Source organism: Lemur catta, chromosome 1 (genome assembly GCF_020740605.2).
Source record: "Lemur catta isolate mLemCat1 chromosome 1, mLemCat1.pri, whole genome shotgun sequence".
Lineage (NCBI taxonomy): Eukaryota > Metazoa > Chordata > Mammalia > Primates > Lemuridae > Lemur > Lemur catta.
Genome location: NC_059128.1, coordinates 81,969,562 through 81,989,533, shown reverse-complemented (window position 1 = coordinate 81,989,533; position 19,972 = coordinate 81,969,562). Strand labels below are relative to the sequence as shown.

At 45.3% G+C, this 19,972-nt stretch overlaps 1 protein-coding gene across 1 annotated transcript in view; it reads left to right on the top strand.

The window, feature by feature from the left end:
- The first annotated feature begins 1,812 nt into the window (after positions 1–1,812).
- Positions 1,813–19,972, top strand: part of SHC4 (SHC adaptor protein 4) — a 114,758-nt gene continuing 96,598 nt past the window's right edge. Inside the window, exon 1 of the mRNA XM_045528692.1 lies at positions 1,813–2,808. Coding sequence (XP_045384648.1) covers positions 2,224–2,808 — 585 coding nt within the window. The 5' untranslated portion in view covers positions 1,813–2,223. The remainder of the gene's footprint in view (positions 2,809–19,972) is intronic.

The following is a 19,972-nucleotide window of genomic DNA, read 5'->3' as shown; positions in this document are numbered from 1 at the left end:
GAGGCAGCACTGTGTGGAGCAGTGGGCCAAGACTTTACAGGGAGTAGGATAATCTCCTAAACCCTCCTCACGCCTCCATTAGATAGCTGCTCCCAACACATGAGGAATTCAAACACAGAGAGGTACAGTAACTTTCTCAAGGCAGCATAGCATGGGACCATCATAGCTTAAGCAAGGAAGGGACCCAGGGAAGAGGAAGAAAGAAAAAGAGGAGTGAGGAGGAGTAAGAGGTGTCAAACTGGTTACCTCGAAATCCTGCCCAGAGCCTATGTTCTCAGCCTCAGGGATATGGGGTCGGGCTGACTTAGCCACTTCCCTCAGATGTCGGGGAGGGAAAAGGAGACCAGGAAAGGTTGAAGGGAAGATTTATGAACTGCAGAAAGGGCTTCCCAGGGAAAAACACACCAGAACAGGCTTGACAGGCAGGATGTGAAAAGATGTGTTATATTTCCACGGGGAGCAGAAGCCAGCGATGATGCCTTTTCCACTGGTCACTCGCAACCATTTCACTCAGAACCTGTGTTTCGATCCCAAGGGAGCTCAGGCTACCAAAGCTATGAATACACATGAGGCTAATGCAGCCTTGGGGTCAATAACAGAATGAAGGTGGCATCCCTGATGCCCTTGGTTGCCAGTGTGTTTTAATTTTTGAATTAATGTAGAATTTCAGATGGCAGAGCTGTGGCCCATGGAAAAATGCAACCTTCCCCTGAGATGTTCTTATCTCTTCCTATATGTGATTTCCACCCCACCGTCTACCCCTCACCCCCAGTGTTTCAGCAGTTTTCTTCTCCATTCCTAAAGAACGTGCATTTCTTTTTCCCAGCTCCGGCTCTGGCTTCCTGTGTGCTAAGCCTTTGCAGTTGTCATCATGTCTTCAGGATGCATTTGATAGGTACAGGAAGTTGCACCAGACGGAAGATGGAACCAACAATCAATAAAAAAAGAACTATGTTTCTAAGAAAAATGCATCACAGCTTCCCACAGGAGTTGTGAACCATATGTCCTAATATCCCCGGAACAATGGATCTAATTTTTAGCTCTTCTGCTCGGCTCTCCTGGCCATCTCAACAAGAAAGAAAACAAATCTTTTAACCTGCTGCCCCCCAGCCTACTGATGATCTATCTGTAGTAAAGAGTGCCTTTCCTTTTAACCCATTCATCACACAGCACAAAATAAAACCTCTCCCTTCTCTCCCCCTAGCTTTATTTCTCCAGGCTACTAGTTTAGTATATTTATGGTGCATGAGTCATCAAGCCGCCGCCTGATTGGCTAAAAACCAAGCACCCCTGAGACCGTCAGTCAATTACAGCTATTCTCAGCTTCATTCACAGATTTATTAGCTTGCACACAGAGAGAAATTCATTCGGCAAAGTTCATTCATAAAAATTTCAACACTCTGTTCATCATCCTGCACATCTCAGCCTTCTGCTGCGAATGAGCCTCTGAAAAAAGCTCGGAGAGGAGTCGGGGAGGGAGGGAAGCTCTGAACGAGGGTGGCAGGCGGGGAGGGGATCCGAGGAACACGGACAGATCGCAAGTCAGGGAACAATGCGGAGCGGCGCCCGTCGCTAGTTCTCCCGGCTTGCGGCCCGGAACGGGATGCAAGACAAGATCTTCCAAGAGAGGGCAGCCATCAGAGTCAGCGAACCCAGGCAGACGGACCTTTGGCTCATACATACATTTCTTTTTTTTTGTTTGTTTTAAAATGAACAGTCACTGGAACAAATAAAGGGTTAATAGGCCAGTCATTGCCCCGCCCTGTGGGAGCCGAAGGGAGCAGGTTTGAAAGTTCCTGTGTGCACAAGGGGAGGCTGGGGGGTGGGGGCGCTAAATATTTCCACGGGGCTCCTGCGAGGATGCGGCAGGACCGCTCGGCCGGGTGCTCGGCGCGGTTCTGTGCCTGAGAGTTGGCTGCGAGCGACCCCCACCGCCCGGAGCCTGGGTGCGGGCTCTCCCAGCAAGGAGTCCAGGGCGAGGACAGCGGGGCCGCTGCCTGGGCCAGGGAGGGGCTGAAATCAGAGCTGGGGAGGCGCCCCCCCCCCCCCCCGGGCTGTCACCCTTGAGGGGCCGAGCCGAGGCGGGCGAGGGCGAAGGCGGAGTTGGAGAGGTGGCTGCCTGGAGTTGCACGGGGCGCTGAGGCTTTTGATGTCCGAGCCGTTTATCTACTGGGCGAGGAGGCGATTTATGCAACAGTCTCCTGTGTCAGCACCGCCAAGGCTATGCGAGAACGCGGCCAGGACAGCCTGGCAGGACTCGCGCTGTATGTAGGACTCTTCGGACACCCCGGGATGCTGCACAGGGCCAAGTACAGCCGCTTTCGGAACGAGTCCATCACGTCCTTGGACGAAAGCAGCCCCGAAGGCTCGGTTGGGAACAAGGGCTCACAGCAGCCTCCCTACCCCGCCCTGACACCTCACCTGCCGGCCGAAGATGCCACCCTGCCGTCCCAGGAGAGCCCCACCCCACTGTGCACCTTGATCCCCCGCATGGCGAGCATGAAGCTGGCTAACCCTGCCACTTTGCTGAGTCTGAAAAACTTTTGCCTGGGTACCAAAGAGGTGCCCCGGCTGAAGCTCCAGGAAAGCCAGGACCCGGCTCCCAGCAACCCCACTTCCCCCGAAACCAGCCTAAGTAGGGCTGGGTCTGCACTTCCACCGCGGCCGGACCTGGTGGGGCACAGGGCAAGCGCCTTAACCCCTGATGCCTGCCCCCTTCCCGGCCCTGGGGAGCCAACCCCCAGGAGCAGGCAGGACAGGCACTTTCTGCAGCACCTGTTGGGGATGGGCATGAACTACTGTGTGAGGGTAAGTCCGTTTCCCTCTCTGCACTCTTTCTAAGAACTCCTGGGGAAAGGGGCATCTTCTTTGCCTTCTGCAAGGGGCTGCACATTACCTGAGTTGTAGGTTTGGACAAGACATTGTGCAACTGGACCAAGAGGGAGGGGAGCTGGGTTTACAAATTTCCCTACATATATCTGACTTGTACTGAAGTCAGACAACATTTGGTTCAAGGGCATGAACTGATGCTAACTTGTGGGTTGTTGTCAGGTGTAGTGGCAACTTCTGATAGAGACAGCTGATGACAGTTTGTCCCCGTTAGACCTAGCATTCCGGCCAAGAAGAGTCCAGGATTTCAAAGCTGATTAGTAATTGAGACCTGGTAGGTTATACTGGCCGTCGCATTTTGGATGAATACAGTAGAGATTTCTGTGCTAGAGGAAATCTAGCACAGAAATAGGGTGTAAGGGGTTTAAATTATTTTTTAAAAATTTAATTCAGCATTTAAAAACACTTCTCGAAACATGGCTGAGTCTCTAACCTTGGGATAAAAGCTAGTCTTAGCTGTTTGGTGCACATTTATTGCTTTTATTGCCTGCGCTGCAGCATGTAGGCCTTGTCCATGGGCTACGTGCAAAATCAAGGTTCTTACTGGCCTTGCATCTGTCCTTGCCCAATCAAAATCTGGGTAAATGAAGATTTGGCTCCTGCCCTTTTGGAGCTCACATTTCAATCAGGGAGACCAACAAATGCATATGAAATAATAAGAGAACAATACTTAGCAATAGATATCTAGTGTGAGAATGCTGAGGGAATTCAGAAAAAGAGGAAGGTTTTTGTGGTGTGGGATTCATTCGTGTGGGGAACCTGTAGGAGAAGGTGTGTCTTGGAAGATATATCAGGTCTGGATTGGTGGAAAGAAGGAGAGTCCTGGCAGGGCAAGAACAGAGGCAAAGTCACTGTGGTGGCTTCAGAGGAGCACTGCACAGGCTGGGCGGAACTGAAGGGGAAGGGGACTGCTGGAGGGCAGTGGGTGACAGTTTCAGGGGGGTGGAACACGGTTAATGCTCAAACAAGCATGAGTGGAATAAAGACACATATGTATCATGGGTAGCTTGGGGGCGAGGGAGCAGCTGACCAAAGCTCTCAAACACTAAATAAACGAGGAGGTTGTAAACACTCTGATTGGTAAATGTGACCCCTCCTAGGTTTGTAGGCAAACCATGACTAGATGAAAGTACTTTTGAAAAGATCAATCTGTTGATTTATTTGCCATGGATTGAAGCTGGGAAAGATTAGAGACTGGGAGGCCAGGGAGAAAGATACTCTGGGAGTTTAGGCATGAGGGGATGAGAACATGGATTAAGGTGGGGAGGACAGAAGAGAGATGAATTCAAGAGACTGTGAGAAGCCTCAACAACCTTGGGTGATTGATCAGATAATTTCAGATCACAATACAAATAATAGGATAGTGAACATTTATTGAGCAGTGGGTAGATTGATGAGTTTATTATTTTTTATGGGGGTTGTGGATGATTACTGATGGAGAGTGAAATATAGCATCCAAATTAAAGTCTCAGAATGGCATTAGTGATGCCAGTGGTGGAAACAGTGATTTAGGAAGGGGACCCACTTTAAACTTGCTTTTGACATGTTAAAGTGATGATATCCACAGGATGCTAACATGTAGGTGTGCAGTCGTATAATATTAGCGCTCAGGTGAGAAGTCTGATCTGAAGATACAGACCTGAGAGCTAGCCCAATAACTATCACAAACACAAAATTAGGACCTCAAGGAGGGCCTAATAATAAATGCTGGAAGGATTACAGAGAAAGTAGGCTTGAGGCAGCCTTGGCCAATGGATAACTAAGACCTCTAAAGAAGATAAACGTATGGGGCACTCAGCTCTTGCTCTTCCCCATAGTGAAGTGGCTCAGAATGGAAATGCTTTCATGTATCTATTCAAAGTCCATGGGCACATTCTCACGTGGCAAGCACAGGTGTATGCCAGGCCGTTGTGGGGAAACAAGTGACTCTCCAATCCTGTGCTCTCTGCACTTGCCTTCCGCTTACCTGCACAGCCTCTACCCTCGACCTCCCCCTTCCTTCCTCTTGTACCTCCTGCCCCCTCCCCACACAACTGCACCATTTTAAATGTTGAAGAGTTGCTGTGTGGTCTCCCTTTCCCCGGGGAGTGCCTCTGCTGGCATGTTAGATTTTTGATGAGGACACTGTCTTTTCATGATGATGAAAACTGACCCCAGGAAAAGTGCTGACCCCATGACCCAAATGAACCATACATTTGGATTGGCAGTAGCTATGCTGTGCAATAGCTGTTGGCAATTGCCTCTCTTATGAAGTCAAAATACATGAAAGAGCTTCCTTTATTAATTTTTGAAAGATGGAAGGGACTCAGAAGTTATCAAGGTCAGTCCCTCTACGGGGGACCTGAACCCTGGAGAAGTGATTTTTTTTTTTTTTTTTTTTTGAGACAGAGTATCACTTTGTTGCCCGGGCTAGAGTGAGTGCCGTGGCATCAGCCTAGCTCACAGCAACCTCAGACTCCTGGGCTTAAGCGATCCTACTGCCTCAGCCTCCCGAGTAGCTGGGACTACAGGCATGAGCCACCATGCCCGGCTAATTTTTTTGTTTTTTTATATATTTTTAGTTGGCCAGATAATTTCTTTCTATTTTTTTAGTAGAGACGGGGGTCTCACTCTTGCTCAGGCTGGTCTCGAACTCCTGACCTCGAGCGATCCACCCGCCTCGGCCTCCCAGAGCTAGGATTACAGGCGTGAGCCACCGCGCCCGGCCGAGAAGTGATTTTTTTAAGGGCACACAGGTGAGTCAAAAGCAGAGTGAGAGCTAGAACTCAAGTCTCCTGTGTGCCATTCTTAGCTCTCTTCCACACAGGTTTCCATCCTGGTTGACCTTCTGTTCCTCAGAATTCTTTTGAGATATGAACCAATTTTTAAAAGTGAAATGCCAACCTGTTAATTTACAGTGACAAATATCATACCAAGTGAACCAAAACTGTGATCTCTGTATTCCCACCTGTAGGAGAAAGCACATAGCTAAATCTAAATCAAAGCCTGCTTGGTGACGATGGATTCAGAGCTGAGAGGTGAGAGAGATGGTCTTCATGGCTAGCTGACAGGGCTAGTGGACTTAGGGGCAAATTTTGTAGGAAAAAGATGGCCCAATGTTCTACGTCCTTATCCATGTCATGTGACTGCTCCTCTCCCTGCCCAAACTTATTTGCTAATTTATTCAGTCATTTATTCAACAAATATGTATTGTGAACCAATTATGCAGCAGGAACTGTTCTAGGCACCGGGCATCAGTGAACAAAACTGATCAGTTCTAGACACCAATAAATAAAACAGACCAGAGAGGTCCTAATTGAATAAATGAATAAATAAGTAAATATAACATTTCAAATAGTAATAAGTGCTACAGAGAGCAACAAAGTGGGGTAAGTGAAAAAGACCATAGATTGGGTGGGGATAAAAAACGGCATCACTATAGCTACTCTATTTTTTCTTGCATCTTTTCTCTTTGCAGCATAGACTGTATTTTCCATCTACTCTAAGAGCTGACTTTGGATTAAATATCCTTTATTAAAATGACTCTTCTTTTGATCTTATGATGTAGAATCAATTACACAATTGAAAACACTTCATGAATTCTGAGCACCTATTTTAAAAAAAATTTCAGAATATTATGGGGTACAAAGGCTTTGGTCACATAAGTTGCCTTTGCACCGCCCCAGGTCAGCTACAAGCGTGCCCATCCCCCAGACACTGTGCACTGCATGGTAAAGTATGAATTTCCCCAATCCCCCCGCCCCAGAAAGGCAGTCTTGGAAGCGTGGGGTGGAGTAGAGTAGGTGAAGGGCCACACTGTGCAGGACGGCGTCACCATAGGCCCAACCCACAGAACTTGCCTGGGTGCATTCATTTGCGTGACTTCAGTCTCCTCATTGCAGCCAGCCCTGCCCAGCTGTTTCCCCAGACTGAATCAGCTTCCTGAGGCTGCTCTAACAAGCACCACAAACTGGGTGGCTTACAACGACAGAAATCTATTCTCCCATAGTTCTTGAGGCTAGATGTCTGAAACAAGGTGTCAGCAGGGCCATGCTCTCTCTAAAGGCTCTGGGGGAGCAATCCTGCCTTGCCTCTTACAGCTTCTGGTGGTTGCCAGCAATTCTTGGAGTTCCTTGGCTTGTAGATGCGTCACTCCAATCGCTGCCTCAGCCTTCACATAGTATTCTCCCTGTGGGTCCGTGGCCAAATTGCCCTCTTATAAGAACATCAGTCATTGGATTCGGGCCCACCCTCATCTTAACTTGATGACATCTGCAAAGACCCTATTTCCAGATAAGGTCACACTGAAAGGTTCTGGGGGTTAAGACTTCAACATATCTTTTGGGGGGACATAATTCAACCCATAACAGTCCCCAAGGACATTTATTGCAATATGTTTGCTCACATAGGCCTTCCTGGATATTGGGCTCTTCACCTTTGTGTGCAAATATGAATTTGTGTTGAGAGATTTTCTTTACTGCCTTTGTAAATCTCACAGCATACTCTTACCATCCATCTTCCCCTGTGTAATGTTGCATCTTAATACTCAACCAATAAGCTAGTATTGTCAATCATCTACTGTCCAGACGAGATGTAGCCCACAGTACCACAATGTTATGTCCACCTTAAGTAGTTTTTCCACAGAAGGGCACAAGTCTAGGAGTTAGGAGACCTGGCTTAAAGTAATGGCTCTGACACTAACAAGCTGTGTGATCTTGGGGGAGTCACTTGACCTCTCTGGGCTTTATTTTCTCATATTTAAAATAAGAAGTCTGAACAAAATGCTGCCTAAAATCCTGAGACTTTCTTTCCTACCTTTATGCAATCCCTTACTATGAGGATCTCTTTTGGTTAGAAAGATTTCCCAGAGGAAATCACTTTTAGTCTCTTCATGTTAGCAGAGAAAGTCCTTCAGGGATGCACTAGCTTCTACTTTAGCTCCCTCTTCCAACACTGAGCTGGCCTCACCGACAAGGCAGAAAGAAGTGTGTTATACTTGCATGGGTGGAAGTGGTAAATTTTAGAGAGGTGGTGTGGAGAGGGGTGGGGTTGTAGAACAGTATCCAAGTGTAGGCTTGTAGGGAGATGTGAAAGGTGGGCTGGTCCAGGGGGCAGGCCAGGGTTGGAAGAGGTGAGTGGTGGTGGCTGGGATTCTGGGAGCCTGGCACTGCTCATGTGGTCTAAGCAGCCCCGCCAGACCGGAATCTGGTGTCCAACATTAGGATGGCAGGAGCCAATAAGAGCCAATACTAATCCTTCTGTATTCTCTCTGGACAAAAGCGCTGAGAGAAAAGGCCCTGCCACACACATAGGCAGCGCGGTAACTCTAACCTTGAGAGAGGGAGATTTGTAACTCCAGGAAAGATACAAATGTCCCTGGAGAGAGAGTTCCACAGTTTACACACAATAAAGCCAGGCCTCGGTGGCGTGGTTCGGGTACTCACAGCTAAGGGAGGTGGCTTTCTGCCTCTCTGAATTTCTCTTTTTTCTAAGTTATTGGCAGTTAAGAGGGTGGTGATATGGGTGGGAGGAAATAGTTTCGGCTAAAACTGACAACTTGGCATTGAAGGTGTTATATTTTCCTTCCTGTTTCCTGGGGTAGATTCTGTTAGAACTTCGGGAAATCCTGGCAGGTTTGACCTGTTCTCCTGTCATTCTCATCAGACCTTCACACATCCCTTGATCGGTTCAGTCCTCCTTCATAGCCCTGGATACGAGAGCACTGACTGCAAGGAGTCTTAGAGAGCAGTGAGGCCAAACTCTTCCTTTACAGTTGAGGAAGCTGAGGCTCAGACACGTGGAATGACTCGCCCCGAACCACACATCTACCTAGTGGGGGAGCCCAGGAAGAGCCCCCAGTTCTATTTACAGCACTCGTTTTCTACCCCTCTCTTTGTTCACCTTTTGTCACTCCCTGAACTAAACATGCTATGCCACATGTCTCCACTTGAGCAAAACACTGGGTGTGCTTTATAAAAAGCCCATAATGAAAAGTTTTTTCTAATGGGAAATTGTCTTAAAATAGCAGTGAGACGGAAAAAGTGAGCATGGAAGGGTGGCAAGGAGCCCAAAGAGCATTGGCTTTGCCAATTTCACCCTTTTGTCTAAGGAGTTCTCGTGGATGGCAGGCAGCGTGGCCATAGGAAACTGGGACTTGTACAACATGCACGAACTGGCCTCCATTTCATTCATCTTCTACAAACCTCTGGGGTCGTTTTCCCAATGTGGCTTCCTCTCACATCCTTGTGCATATTACTCTAAAGCCAATGGCATGTCATCACATGGATGGGACTGAACCAACCCTGTTCCTGATAGGACAGTTCCATCCCCCGGAGAGTGATCTAAATGACACACACAGCTCAGGAGTCCAGGCTGCTCCACACCCCGTCCCACCCCGATTCCCTCAGTTACATCACCTGTGTGCCCCCGAAGGTGGCTGGCTTTGTACCGCACCCGTGGCACGGGAAGGGGAAGACATTTCTAACCACTTGATCTTTCACTTTTCACTTCAGAATACCTGGAAGAGAAGCTGTGAATGCTTCTTTTCGGGCAAACATGCCAGGGCTTCTTTCTCTTACGCAAAGGGACAAAGAGTACCAAAGGCTGGGCTTGGCCCAACAGGGGGATGCTGCCTTCTCAACCCAGAAAGCCTTTCCCGGCCTGACAATGTTGCGAAGAGCTTTTGAGGGCCACAGAACTCCAGGATTAGGACAGGCTGTCCCTGTTTTGCAAAGAGGTGGGAGCCAAGAGTTAGTTTGTACTTCAGTTCTTTGAGACAATGAAATTTCCCAGAGAAATAGTGCTTGATAAGCTTTCTCTGTGGGTTAGGGAGAGGGTGAAATGAGAAGCTTAGCGCAGACCCTGCCTCATAGTATTTCCCAGGTAGAGGGAGGAGAATGGACTTTCAAAGGTCTAGGGGTGCCTTTGGGGAAAAAAAATTTGTAATAGACTAAATTTGATTTTGACATGTCCCTTTGGCATACTTTCTCGGGGCCAGCTGTGCCACCCTGGTGGAACTTTCTTCCTGAGTCTTTCCTGTTGGGGCTCACCAGGGAGGGCTTGCCTTCCTCTCTGAAGGTGCCAACAGTTCATCCACTCGTCAGCTCCCAGTGCCCTCAGTGCAGCAGAGTGAAAAGCATTTGCATTTTGGAAAGATGTTTATTGACTTCATTGGCTCTTCATTGTAGTATTTCCCAAACTTTGCCGAGGACCACCTATATCCGTTAAAAAATGCTTATTAAAAATGTCGATTCGCGGCCCCCATCCTGAACTTACTAGACCATAATATCTGAGGCTAGGACCCAGAAACCCACATGTTTTGTAAGCTCCCTGTGTGATTCTGATGCACAGAAAATTTGGGAACCTCTGCTGAGTCCAGTTAGTGGAGGGATTCCCAACCAGCGGTGACTTTGCCAGTCAGGGGACATTTGGCAATGCCTGGAGACATTTCTGGTTGCCGTAACTAGGAGTGGAGGGGAGAGCTATCGGCTTTCAGTGGGTAGAGGCCAGGGATGCAGCTACACCTCCTATAATGCACAGGACTCCCACAACATAGGACTGCAAGGCCCAGCATGTCGATAGTGAGAAACCCTGAGTCCATGGGATGAAGTGCATAAGCCTGGGATGTGGATTAGAAGGTAACAGTGAACAGAAGAATAAACAACTCATCAGTGGTTCCTATAAATCTAACTCAAGCTACTTCTAATTTTCTTGTCTTCTTCTTTTGCCTCTTTTTTTTTTTGAGACAGAGTCTTGCTCTGTTGCCCGGGCTAGAGTGAGTGCCGTGGCATCAGCCTAGCTCACAGCAACCTCAAACTCCTGGGCTTAAGCGATCCTCCTGCCTCAGCCTCCGGAGTAGCTGGGACTACAGGCATGCACCACCATGCCTGGCTAATTTTTTCTATATATAGATTTTTAGCTGTCCAAATCATTTCTTTCTATTTTTGGTAGAGACGGGGGTCTCACTCTTGCTCAGGCTGGTCTCGAACTCCTGACCTCGAGCGATCCACCAGCCTCGGCCTCCCAGAGTGCTAGGATTACAGGGTGTGAGCCACCATGCCCGACCCTTTGGCCTCTTTTAAACCCGAAGGCTCTAAAAATTACAGTTCACCACTTCACTCTCTACCCAAATAATACTCGTATGGCTTCCACACCAGCATCTCAAGTGATGTGGGTGAGAGTGGGATGAGAGAGCCCTGTGCCGCTATGAGTCACTTGTAGTCAAGTACGTCCACATTAGCAGCAGATTCTACTTTAACTCTGGTGTACTCTGGGCTGAGTGGCCTGTGAGGCTAGCTTGGTATCCTAATCATGGTATCCTACCATGATTGGTCCCTTCATTCCCACAGGGAAATGCATACAGAGTTTTAACAACTAACTTACAAGTAAACTTTAAGACCAGAGCCTGCCTTGGAGTTACTCTAGCTAGAGGGGAAGCCATGCCAGATAGCAAGAGACTTGAAAAACCTGTGTGCTATAAGAATAACCCCAGAAATTAGATTTTTTTCCCTCGATGTCATCAGAGAATAATTTATATGAATCTTTTATTGGGAAATGGTGAAATGCATAGTTCAAACTTAATCTGTTCTAAATTAATGCCAATTCTAGGTCCTTGAAAGGCCATTGTCCTTCCCCCTTCTCTCTTAGCCACGGACTCAGAACTCATCTGATACATTAGACTACAAAGTTCTGTTTCATGGTGAGTTAAGCTATCCAAGGTCACAGAGCTCAGCAGCAGCAGAGCAAGGACTAAAATTCAGGTCTCCTGACTCCCAGGCCAGTGCTCTTTAAACTACACTGTGTGAATAAGACACAGTTCTTGCATGAAGAGGTTACGGTAGGAAAGGAAAGCAAAGGTGTTCACACAAGTTACTGTAATATAAGACAGGTTATAATAAATGACACCAAAATAATACAAGTAAAGCATTATGGGACTTTAGGGAAGAAGGGGGACACCTTCCCTTGAGATAACTGGAGAAGGTTTCGCGAAGGAAGAGGCATCTTACCTGAATCTTGGGAAATGGGTAGAGTCTCTGTAGACAGAGATGGAGAGAGCACTGCAGGCGAAGTGAAGGCATGAGGGTGGGACAGTAGGGGACATATGTCGGGAACAGTGAGTGGTTTGACTTGGCTGGACGGTACATGAGGTGTATGTAGGAGGTCAGAGGGAAAATAAGGCAGACTGACACAACAAAGTTGCACAGAACCTGGGAAGTTGGGTTTCCAACAAGAGGAATGACAAACGCAGAGGTGTGCTTTAGGGAGACTGGGCTCCGGTGCTCAGAGAGGATGGAAGAGGAGGAAGACCAGACTAGAAGCAGAGTGAGGATAGAGGGCACAGCACGGGAATGAAAGGAAAGGTGGGACACCAAAGGGAGGAAGAATCCACTGGCTTCTTGCCCACTCGGAAGTGGGGAGTGCGGGTGACTGCAACAGGCAGGACAGTGAGGGGCAGGAAGGGTCTGGAGGTTGGGGCTGAGTCCCATTTTGCATGTGCTGTGCTCAGGGTGACCTCAAAGCACCCAGGTGGAAATCTCCAGCAGAAAGCAGAATGTTAGGACTGAGGAGAAACTGTTTCTGTTGTCGTTGTCATTGAGGCCCACAGAAAGGACGAGGCTGACAAAAGGAGAGTGTAGAGCAGGATTTAGGATTTAGGTATTGCACGGATGGGAAGGGAAAGTTTGAGTGGCCTGAGGAGTGTGATCGAGAGACTCATCTAGGGGAGACAGAGGAGAGAGTTTCAGGGAAAGAGAGGTTGGTCAAAACCATATCAAAACCAGTGGAGCATTCAAGGAAGGTGAGAACTGAGAAAGCCACAGAGTTTGCTCATTGTCTTCCTACTCCCCTGTCCTTTCGCATATTAACTTCAACCGTTACCAACCAAACACTCCATTGGATACCCCGCACTGCCACTGTCTCTCATCATCCTCTTAAGGAACAGGACTCCCCATTGTCCACGTCAGAAATCCGGGAGTCATTCCCAGCCACGCACTGTCCTGCCCCACGCAGGCTTCCCTTATCAAGTCCTGTCATCCCCACGTTGTGGCCTTCCTCACACACACCCCTTGTCTTCTGTTTCCACTGCAGTTTCTAAGGTGGGGACTAGAGCGTATACTATTTTAAAGCTTATTTGACCAGCTTCTTATGGAACTAGTATTCTATGAAGCACAGGTTAAGAAACTCTACTGTTGTAGCTTTTGTTTGAAACCAGGAGATGAATCATCATAATACCAGGTAGCAAATGATAACCTGCCTGTGCAAAACAGTCAGATACATTGGTGCAGTGAACTCTGAGAGGTGCATATGTCTTCTAGCTGGGTGGTCAGGGAAAGCTTCCCAGGGAGATGACCTTTGATATGGTCTCTAAAGATTGGATAGAAGTTTAACCATAGAGAATATATATATGTATATATATATATATATTTTTTTTTTTTTTTTAAAGGGCATTCTGGATGGAAGAAATACAGGTAAGGAATATGGCTTGTGTACAAGGGAGAGCACTGATTTTGGTTTGGCTGGAGTAGAGGTTGCTTGGACAAGACTGGTGGATAATAATGCTGAGATTTGAGCCAAATGATTGCAGGTCTTAAATATCAGGTTAAGGAGCTGAGATGCTTGAGCAAAGGCACGAAGATCATTTTGTGCTAGAGAAGGGAGTGACTGGAGGCAGGGAAACCCTTTAGGAGGTGATTATAGCAACAATCAAGGTGAGAAGTGTGTATATGAGGGTCTTGATCAAGGCAATGATGGAAAGAAGTAGCGATATCACAGAAGAATAATTTGATGAAGAGGGCCGAGAGAGGGTAGAATTCAGTCCAGCCTGCCTGAGGTTTTGTGCTGGATGGCCTAGGGTAGGTGTGGAGATGAAAGACACGGGACCACAGAGGGAGAAGCAGTGGTGGGAGGGACCATAAGAAGGTCCATTTCCAATGTCTTGAGCTCAAGGTGGCAAAGTCATCTCGAGGACAGGGAGGTGGCCAGCAGGCAAGCAGAGTTGGGGGGAACATGTGGCCTGGTGGGCACTTTGTGGCTCAAGCCAACCGCTTGGGCATCCTTATTGGACAACCGTTCCACTAAGGCAGAGAGATTTTAGGTGGTTTTCGAGGGTGGTAAGGAATGGAGTGTTTCCTCGTATTATATAGTACAAGGCCTCTTCTCTGCTATTACTGAGACTTGTCATTGTAGAAGGAAAATAAAAATATTACATATATACTTTTGACACTTAAACGTATATAAATGAGCTTTTGTGTTGTAGGGTCAGGGCCCTTTCCCTATTTAAAGACACAATAATTCATATCGCCTTTCATTGTTCTTGCATAAATTCCACCCATAGTGCCTCATCTACATTCCTCCTTTCAGTTTCTTTAGAGGGATGAGCTCTTAGAGCCATCTTCAAAGAGATCTGAGTGCAGAACCAGTTTCATTTTTTAAATATGTCTTTTAGAGTAGTCTTATCTACCTCTAATTTAATATTATTTTTAAAAGCAACTTGCCTTCGCAAAGCCTTTCCAAAGCTTTTGACTTAATTTTCGTAAATAACTATCTTTTAAAAAATCAACACTCGTATTTTATCAGTATGTTTAATATCTACTTAAATTATGTGATTTCAATAGCAATAGCAATTGCCATACCCAGGTGTGGCACAAATACAGCAGGATTCTGGGTAAGCCCACGATTCAAGTTGTCGCAGCAGAAAGTGCGGATGCACTAGTAGCCTGCTGGCTGCAGCAAGTTGGTTAGATGGAGATCAGTCAGCAGTTTTATGGTATTGAATTTTGTGTTAACAATTCAGCAACGTGGTTTGTTGATACGTCTCAAAATGCATTTCCAGTTTTTGTTATCACCTGTACATGCACTGTTGCATAGTTGTAATTGATGAGCCTGTTTTACATTCAATTTGCTTTTCTACAAAACTTCACAACAACATCGTGCCCTTGAAGAGCAGTACCGTTGTACTTAATCTTGAAATGGTTTCTGTTCAGGAAAAATGATATGGAGAGAGTGTCCCAAGGCAACCAAAAAAATAAAAAACACAGCTAGGAATACAACAGATACCAGAATTCTATCCAAGACCCTGTATTCAGGAGATGAAACTGTATCAGCAGCTAGAAGGGTATCTCTGGGATGGAGGTTTAAATTTAGAAACTCATCTATATAAAGAAAGTGAAAAAGATATGAGTTTTGTGTTCCCTCCCCTGTTGTCAACATTTTTACCAGCTGAAGACTAAATGAAGATGCCTTCATTTTTGTTTTTCTTAATAACAACCTGCATCTTATAGGCTGCCCTTTACATCTCCATAGTGTTTTGTAGACATTAAATAAATTAGAATAAAGGTTGTTACAAAGGCAGATGGAATCTGTTCTCAATAGCTTTTGTTTGTCATTTGGAAAAAATATATGCCTTTCTCCGGGGTAATGACATTAACTGTTAGAAACACACTCTAGCAAAAACCAAGATTCTTTACCCAACAAAGTGAATATATTTTATTAAATAGCTCTTATTTCCCCAATGCTCCTAGGGACTCAAATGTCTCCAGGATCCCAGTGAATGAATGAGATTGTTCTCTCATTTATATTTTTAAAAAATGGATGACTTAGGACAAGAGAAAGGGAGGACAAGCAATGAGGACCGACTTTTTGAGTTCATTTTGTTTAACCTATTTTTTTCTTATCATATTTTCTGAAATATAAAAGGTAATGTATGCTCATTTTAGGAAAAATGCAAACAATACAGAAGGTAAAAAGTGAAAGTCCCTTCTTTAGGGTAATTGCCACTATTAACAGTGCTTTGTATTCTTTCAGACTTTTTTCCTAGTTGTTGCATGTTTATATATACACACAAATGTAATTGTTGACACAGATGAAGATCATCCTGTGTGTGCTGATCTGCGACATGCTTTTTTCTCTCTTACTGGTGGATCAGGGCACCCTTACATGTCACTGCCCGCTGACCTCCCAGTGACAGCATAATGCCTTGGATCTTGTGGAATGGGTCACACTTCTAGCTATTACTCTATTGAGAGACAAAAACTGGGGAATAACAGGGCCTGGAAGACCCTGACCAGAGGCTGATCTGTTTTCAGGATGGTTTTTTTGTTTTTGGAAATGATGTTATTTTGGCCAGAGGAAGAGATACTTGAAGGAGTTTTTGATTTGAAAATAAAATATCTTGGAAGTACTGAACATTTGAAATAAATGCCTAAAACTTTTCAGAGTGGCTCTAAGTGCACCTCAGCCCCCAAACTCCCCCAGTATATGCGTCATATATAGCTCATGGGGGCTAACGCTTGCTTGTCTACATAATGCTGGACTCTTAGGACCTAAGTTATTCCAAGTGTCTCTTCTCAACCCCTTCAAATACAGAGGTGAGCTTTAAAAAAATATGTTAATCCATCTACAGTAGATGAAAGCTGTTCACTTAAAAACAAAGAAACATTTATTCAATACTAAATCTTAAATTCTTTACCTTTTATGACAAGCAGCAATTAAGTTGCAAAGTTCTGTGAAAATAAAGGCTAAACTGCAAGTAGCATATCACTGTGCCTAGTCCAATGATAGGAATGTTCTGGGGAGGAGATGTTCCGAATGTATCGCCCGGAGAGCAAGAAAGATGGTATGTGAGGAGGTGGGTAGAGCCATCCAGGGAAAATCGCAACATGAAACAAATGAAAGAGATTCTGGCCTGGAATGTGTGATGAATTTCCAAATCTCCCTTCAGAAAATGTAAGCATCTGATTTCCTAACTAGGCTATGACTTACGAAAAGAAGGAAGAAGAGGAGGAGGAGAGGAAAGGGGGAGGAGAAAGCGGGGAGAGAGGAGGAGGAGGGAAGAGAAGGAAGGATGTCGGCACTGCTGTGGGAGGCCCTCGGACCTGGGCAGGCAATGAGTATTGATCTTGGAGGCCTCCAGGAAGTGTGATGATGTGCATACTCCTGGGTAATATGTTTATTTATGATTTATACCCTGCTGACTTCCAGAAAGACTCGATGCGGCTCACCTGCTAGTGAGTTAATGCTTCCTACACGCACTGAGCAACTCAGAGAAGTGAAAGAGCAGAAACTCTATGAGTCATTACTCAACCAGCTAAGTGAGTTAAAAGGTTGGGGGGTGGGTGTTTCTTCTGAGTAAGATGCCCACAGACATTGTCATCCACACTCAGCAGTAGGAATCCTGACTCAGTTAAAACTCATTGAGTTAACCTCACCAAGCAGTCATTGAATTTTTCAGATAACTGAAGCTTTTCCCTTTAGGAGTCGATCTTCTAAAACGTAATATTTTATGTGGAAACCCCTGTGTAATGAAGATTATGTGCTTCTTTCTCTTCATAAATGGTTGATACCAGTTGAAAAAATTTGGAGAGGAAAATGCCAGATTTCTTTCTAGATTTATGGTTTATTTTTTTAAGTTTTATTGAGTATAATTCGTGTACCATAAAATTCATCCTTTAAGTGTACAATTCAGCAGTTTTTAATAAATTCACACAATTGTGCAACTGTTACTGCTATCTAGGTTTAGAACATTTTTTTCACTCCAAAAAGAAGCCCTGTCACCATTAGCAGTCACTCCCTAATCTCCCCCCATGGTTCTTGGCAGCCACTAATCTGCTTTCTGTCCCTCTGGATTTGCCTGTTCTAGATACTGCTTGTAAACGAAATCATATAATACGTATTCCTTTGTGTCTGGTTCCTTTCACAGAGCATAATGTTTTCAAGGTTCACCAGGTAGTAGCATGTATCAGTACTTCATTTCTTTTTATTGCTGAATAATATTCCATTGTGTGAATATACCACATTTTGCTTAATCATTTACCAATTGATGGACCTGTGGGTTGCCTCTACTTTTTGGCTAGTATTAGAAATGCTGTAATGAACATTCATGTGTATGCTTTTGTGTGGACATGTGTTTTCAACCTTCTTGGGTGTATAACCAGAAGTAAATACTGATTGGAATTCAACCTCCTTTTTTTCCTGGTGGAAATGAAGCCCTTATTCTACCAGTCACGGTGCTGTGCTAGGACCCAGGCACGACCTCAGGAGTGAATGGAAAGCAATGGGTTGGTTGCCCCCAAACGGCTGAGCTTTTTGAATCTATATATCTATATTTTTTATAATTTTTCAGATTCCTTCTGTTCAATCAGCTGTCATTTTTTGCCTTTGACAGTGAGTCTGTCTCTAGGAGGAGGACCTAACATTTCAATGTGGGCTCTTGGGCTCTGGAGCAGACAACTTGTTACAACTGTCATCTAAATCAAGAGCAAATGGGCTCTGCATGAAAGACTGGGGTGTTCACCTAAGAGAAAACCACAAGCGTAAGCTTCAGTGTTGACTTAGGAGTATTTTTAAATGTCTTTGGGCACTTATTTTTATATTCTCAGCCATAGTTAGGACATTCGAAGTAGTCAGGCATAAGACTTCCAGTTAAGGTGTTATTTTATAAAGACTCTACTTTCAGTTAATGGAGATTAATACTTTTGTTGGCATATGGGAAAATCTGTTTAAGAGCTGATGAACTGATTCTAGTAAGGAACCTTTTCACAGAGCTCTCCTGTGGTAGGAAGGGGGTTGCAGAACCTCAACTCCTCAGCTACCATCTGCAAAGCACAAGTTAAAAGCCTCCCTTATCACTTTAGATTAGGTCATTACAAAAGATCACATAACTGGAATTTAAACAAGACAGAGGTTTACTTTTTTGCTCATATAGAAGTCCGTTGGTAGGTAGACCAAGGTTACATAGTAATCTATAGTATGACCCAGGCTCCTTCCAGCTTTCTGTTTGGCCATTCTTGGCAATTCTGTTTGGCTTCCATTCTCAGGCTCACTTAAGATGGCAGCAGAGCTGCTGGAGCACCCACCATCATGTCCCTTTACCAGGCAACAGGAAGAAGGAAGGCCAAGGACAAATGGTCCACCTCTGGCTGAGTTAACCCCCTTGTAAATAATTTTTCTTGAAGTTTACCCAATGATATCTTCTTTTTTTTTTTTTTTTTTGAGACAGAGTCTCACTTTGTTGCCCGGGCTAGAGTGCCGTGTGGTCAGCCTAGCTCACAGCAACCTCAAATTCCTGGGCTCCAGCGATCCTCCTGCCTCAGCCTCCCAAGTAGCTGGGACTACAGGCATGCGCCACCATGCCCAGCTAATTTTTCTATGTATATATATTTTTAACTGTCCATATAATTTCTTTCTATTTTTAGTAGAGATGGGGTTTTCCTCTTGCTCAGGCTGGTCTCAAACTCCTGAGCTCAAACAATCCGCCTGCCTCAGCCTCCCAGAGTGCTAGGATTACAGGCGTGAGCCACCTCGCCTGGCCATGATATTTTCTTACATCTCACTGGTCTCCTGGCTTCAAGGGAAGCTAAGAAATGGTAGTTTTTAAGCTGTGTAGATGGTGGGTTTTGTTAGTAAGGAAAAAAGGAGAAAAGAAAAAGGGATAAAAAATATAGGTAGGAAACCCAGAGTCCTTGCCCTGGCCTCCTAGGCCCTCACCACACAGCATTACATACAGCCAATTGCTGTGCAGGGATTCACAAGTGCCTGTCCCTGGACCACTTCACAGTTTGTAGGCTTAGATGGTCGAAAAGGAATGGACATTTTTCCAAAGAATACATAAAGATGGCCAACAGCTATATAAATCATCACCAATCATCAGAGAAATGCAAATCAAAACCACAATGAGACATCATCTCACACCTCTTAGGATGGCTATCATAAAAAAGATAAGAGATAACACGTATTGGCAAGGGTGTGGAGGAAAAGAAACCCTTGCACATTGTGGAAATGTAAATTGGCAAAACTATTATGGACAAGAGAATGGAGGTTCCTCAAAAAATTAAAAATAGAACTTTAAAAATAAAACTACTATATGACCCAGCAGTCCTTCTGCTGAGTATCTACCCAAAGAAAATGAAATCAGCACCTCATAGAGATATATGCACTTCCATGTTCATTGCAGCATTATTTACGATAGTCAAGATACGGAAATGACCAAAGTGTCCACTGATGGATGAATGGATAAAGAAGTTATGGTATATATACACAGTGTAATATTATTCAGCCTTAAAAAAAGGTGATCCTGTCATTTGTGACAATATGGATGAATCTAGAGAAC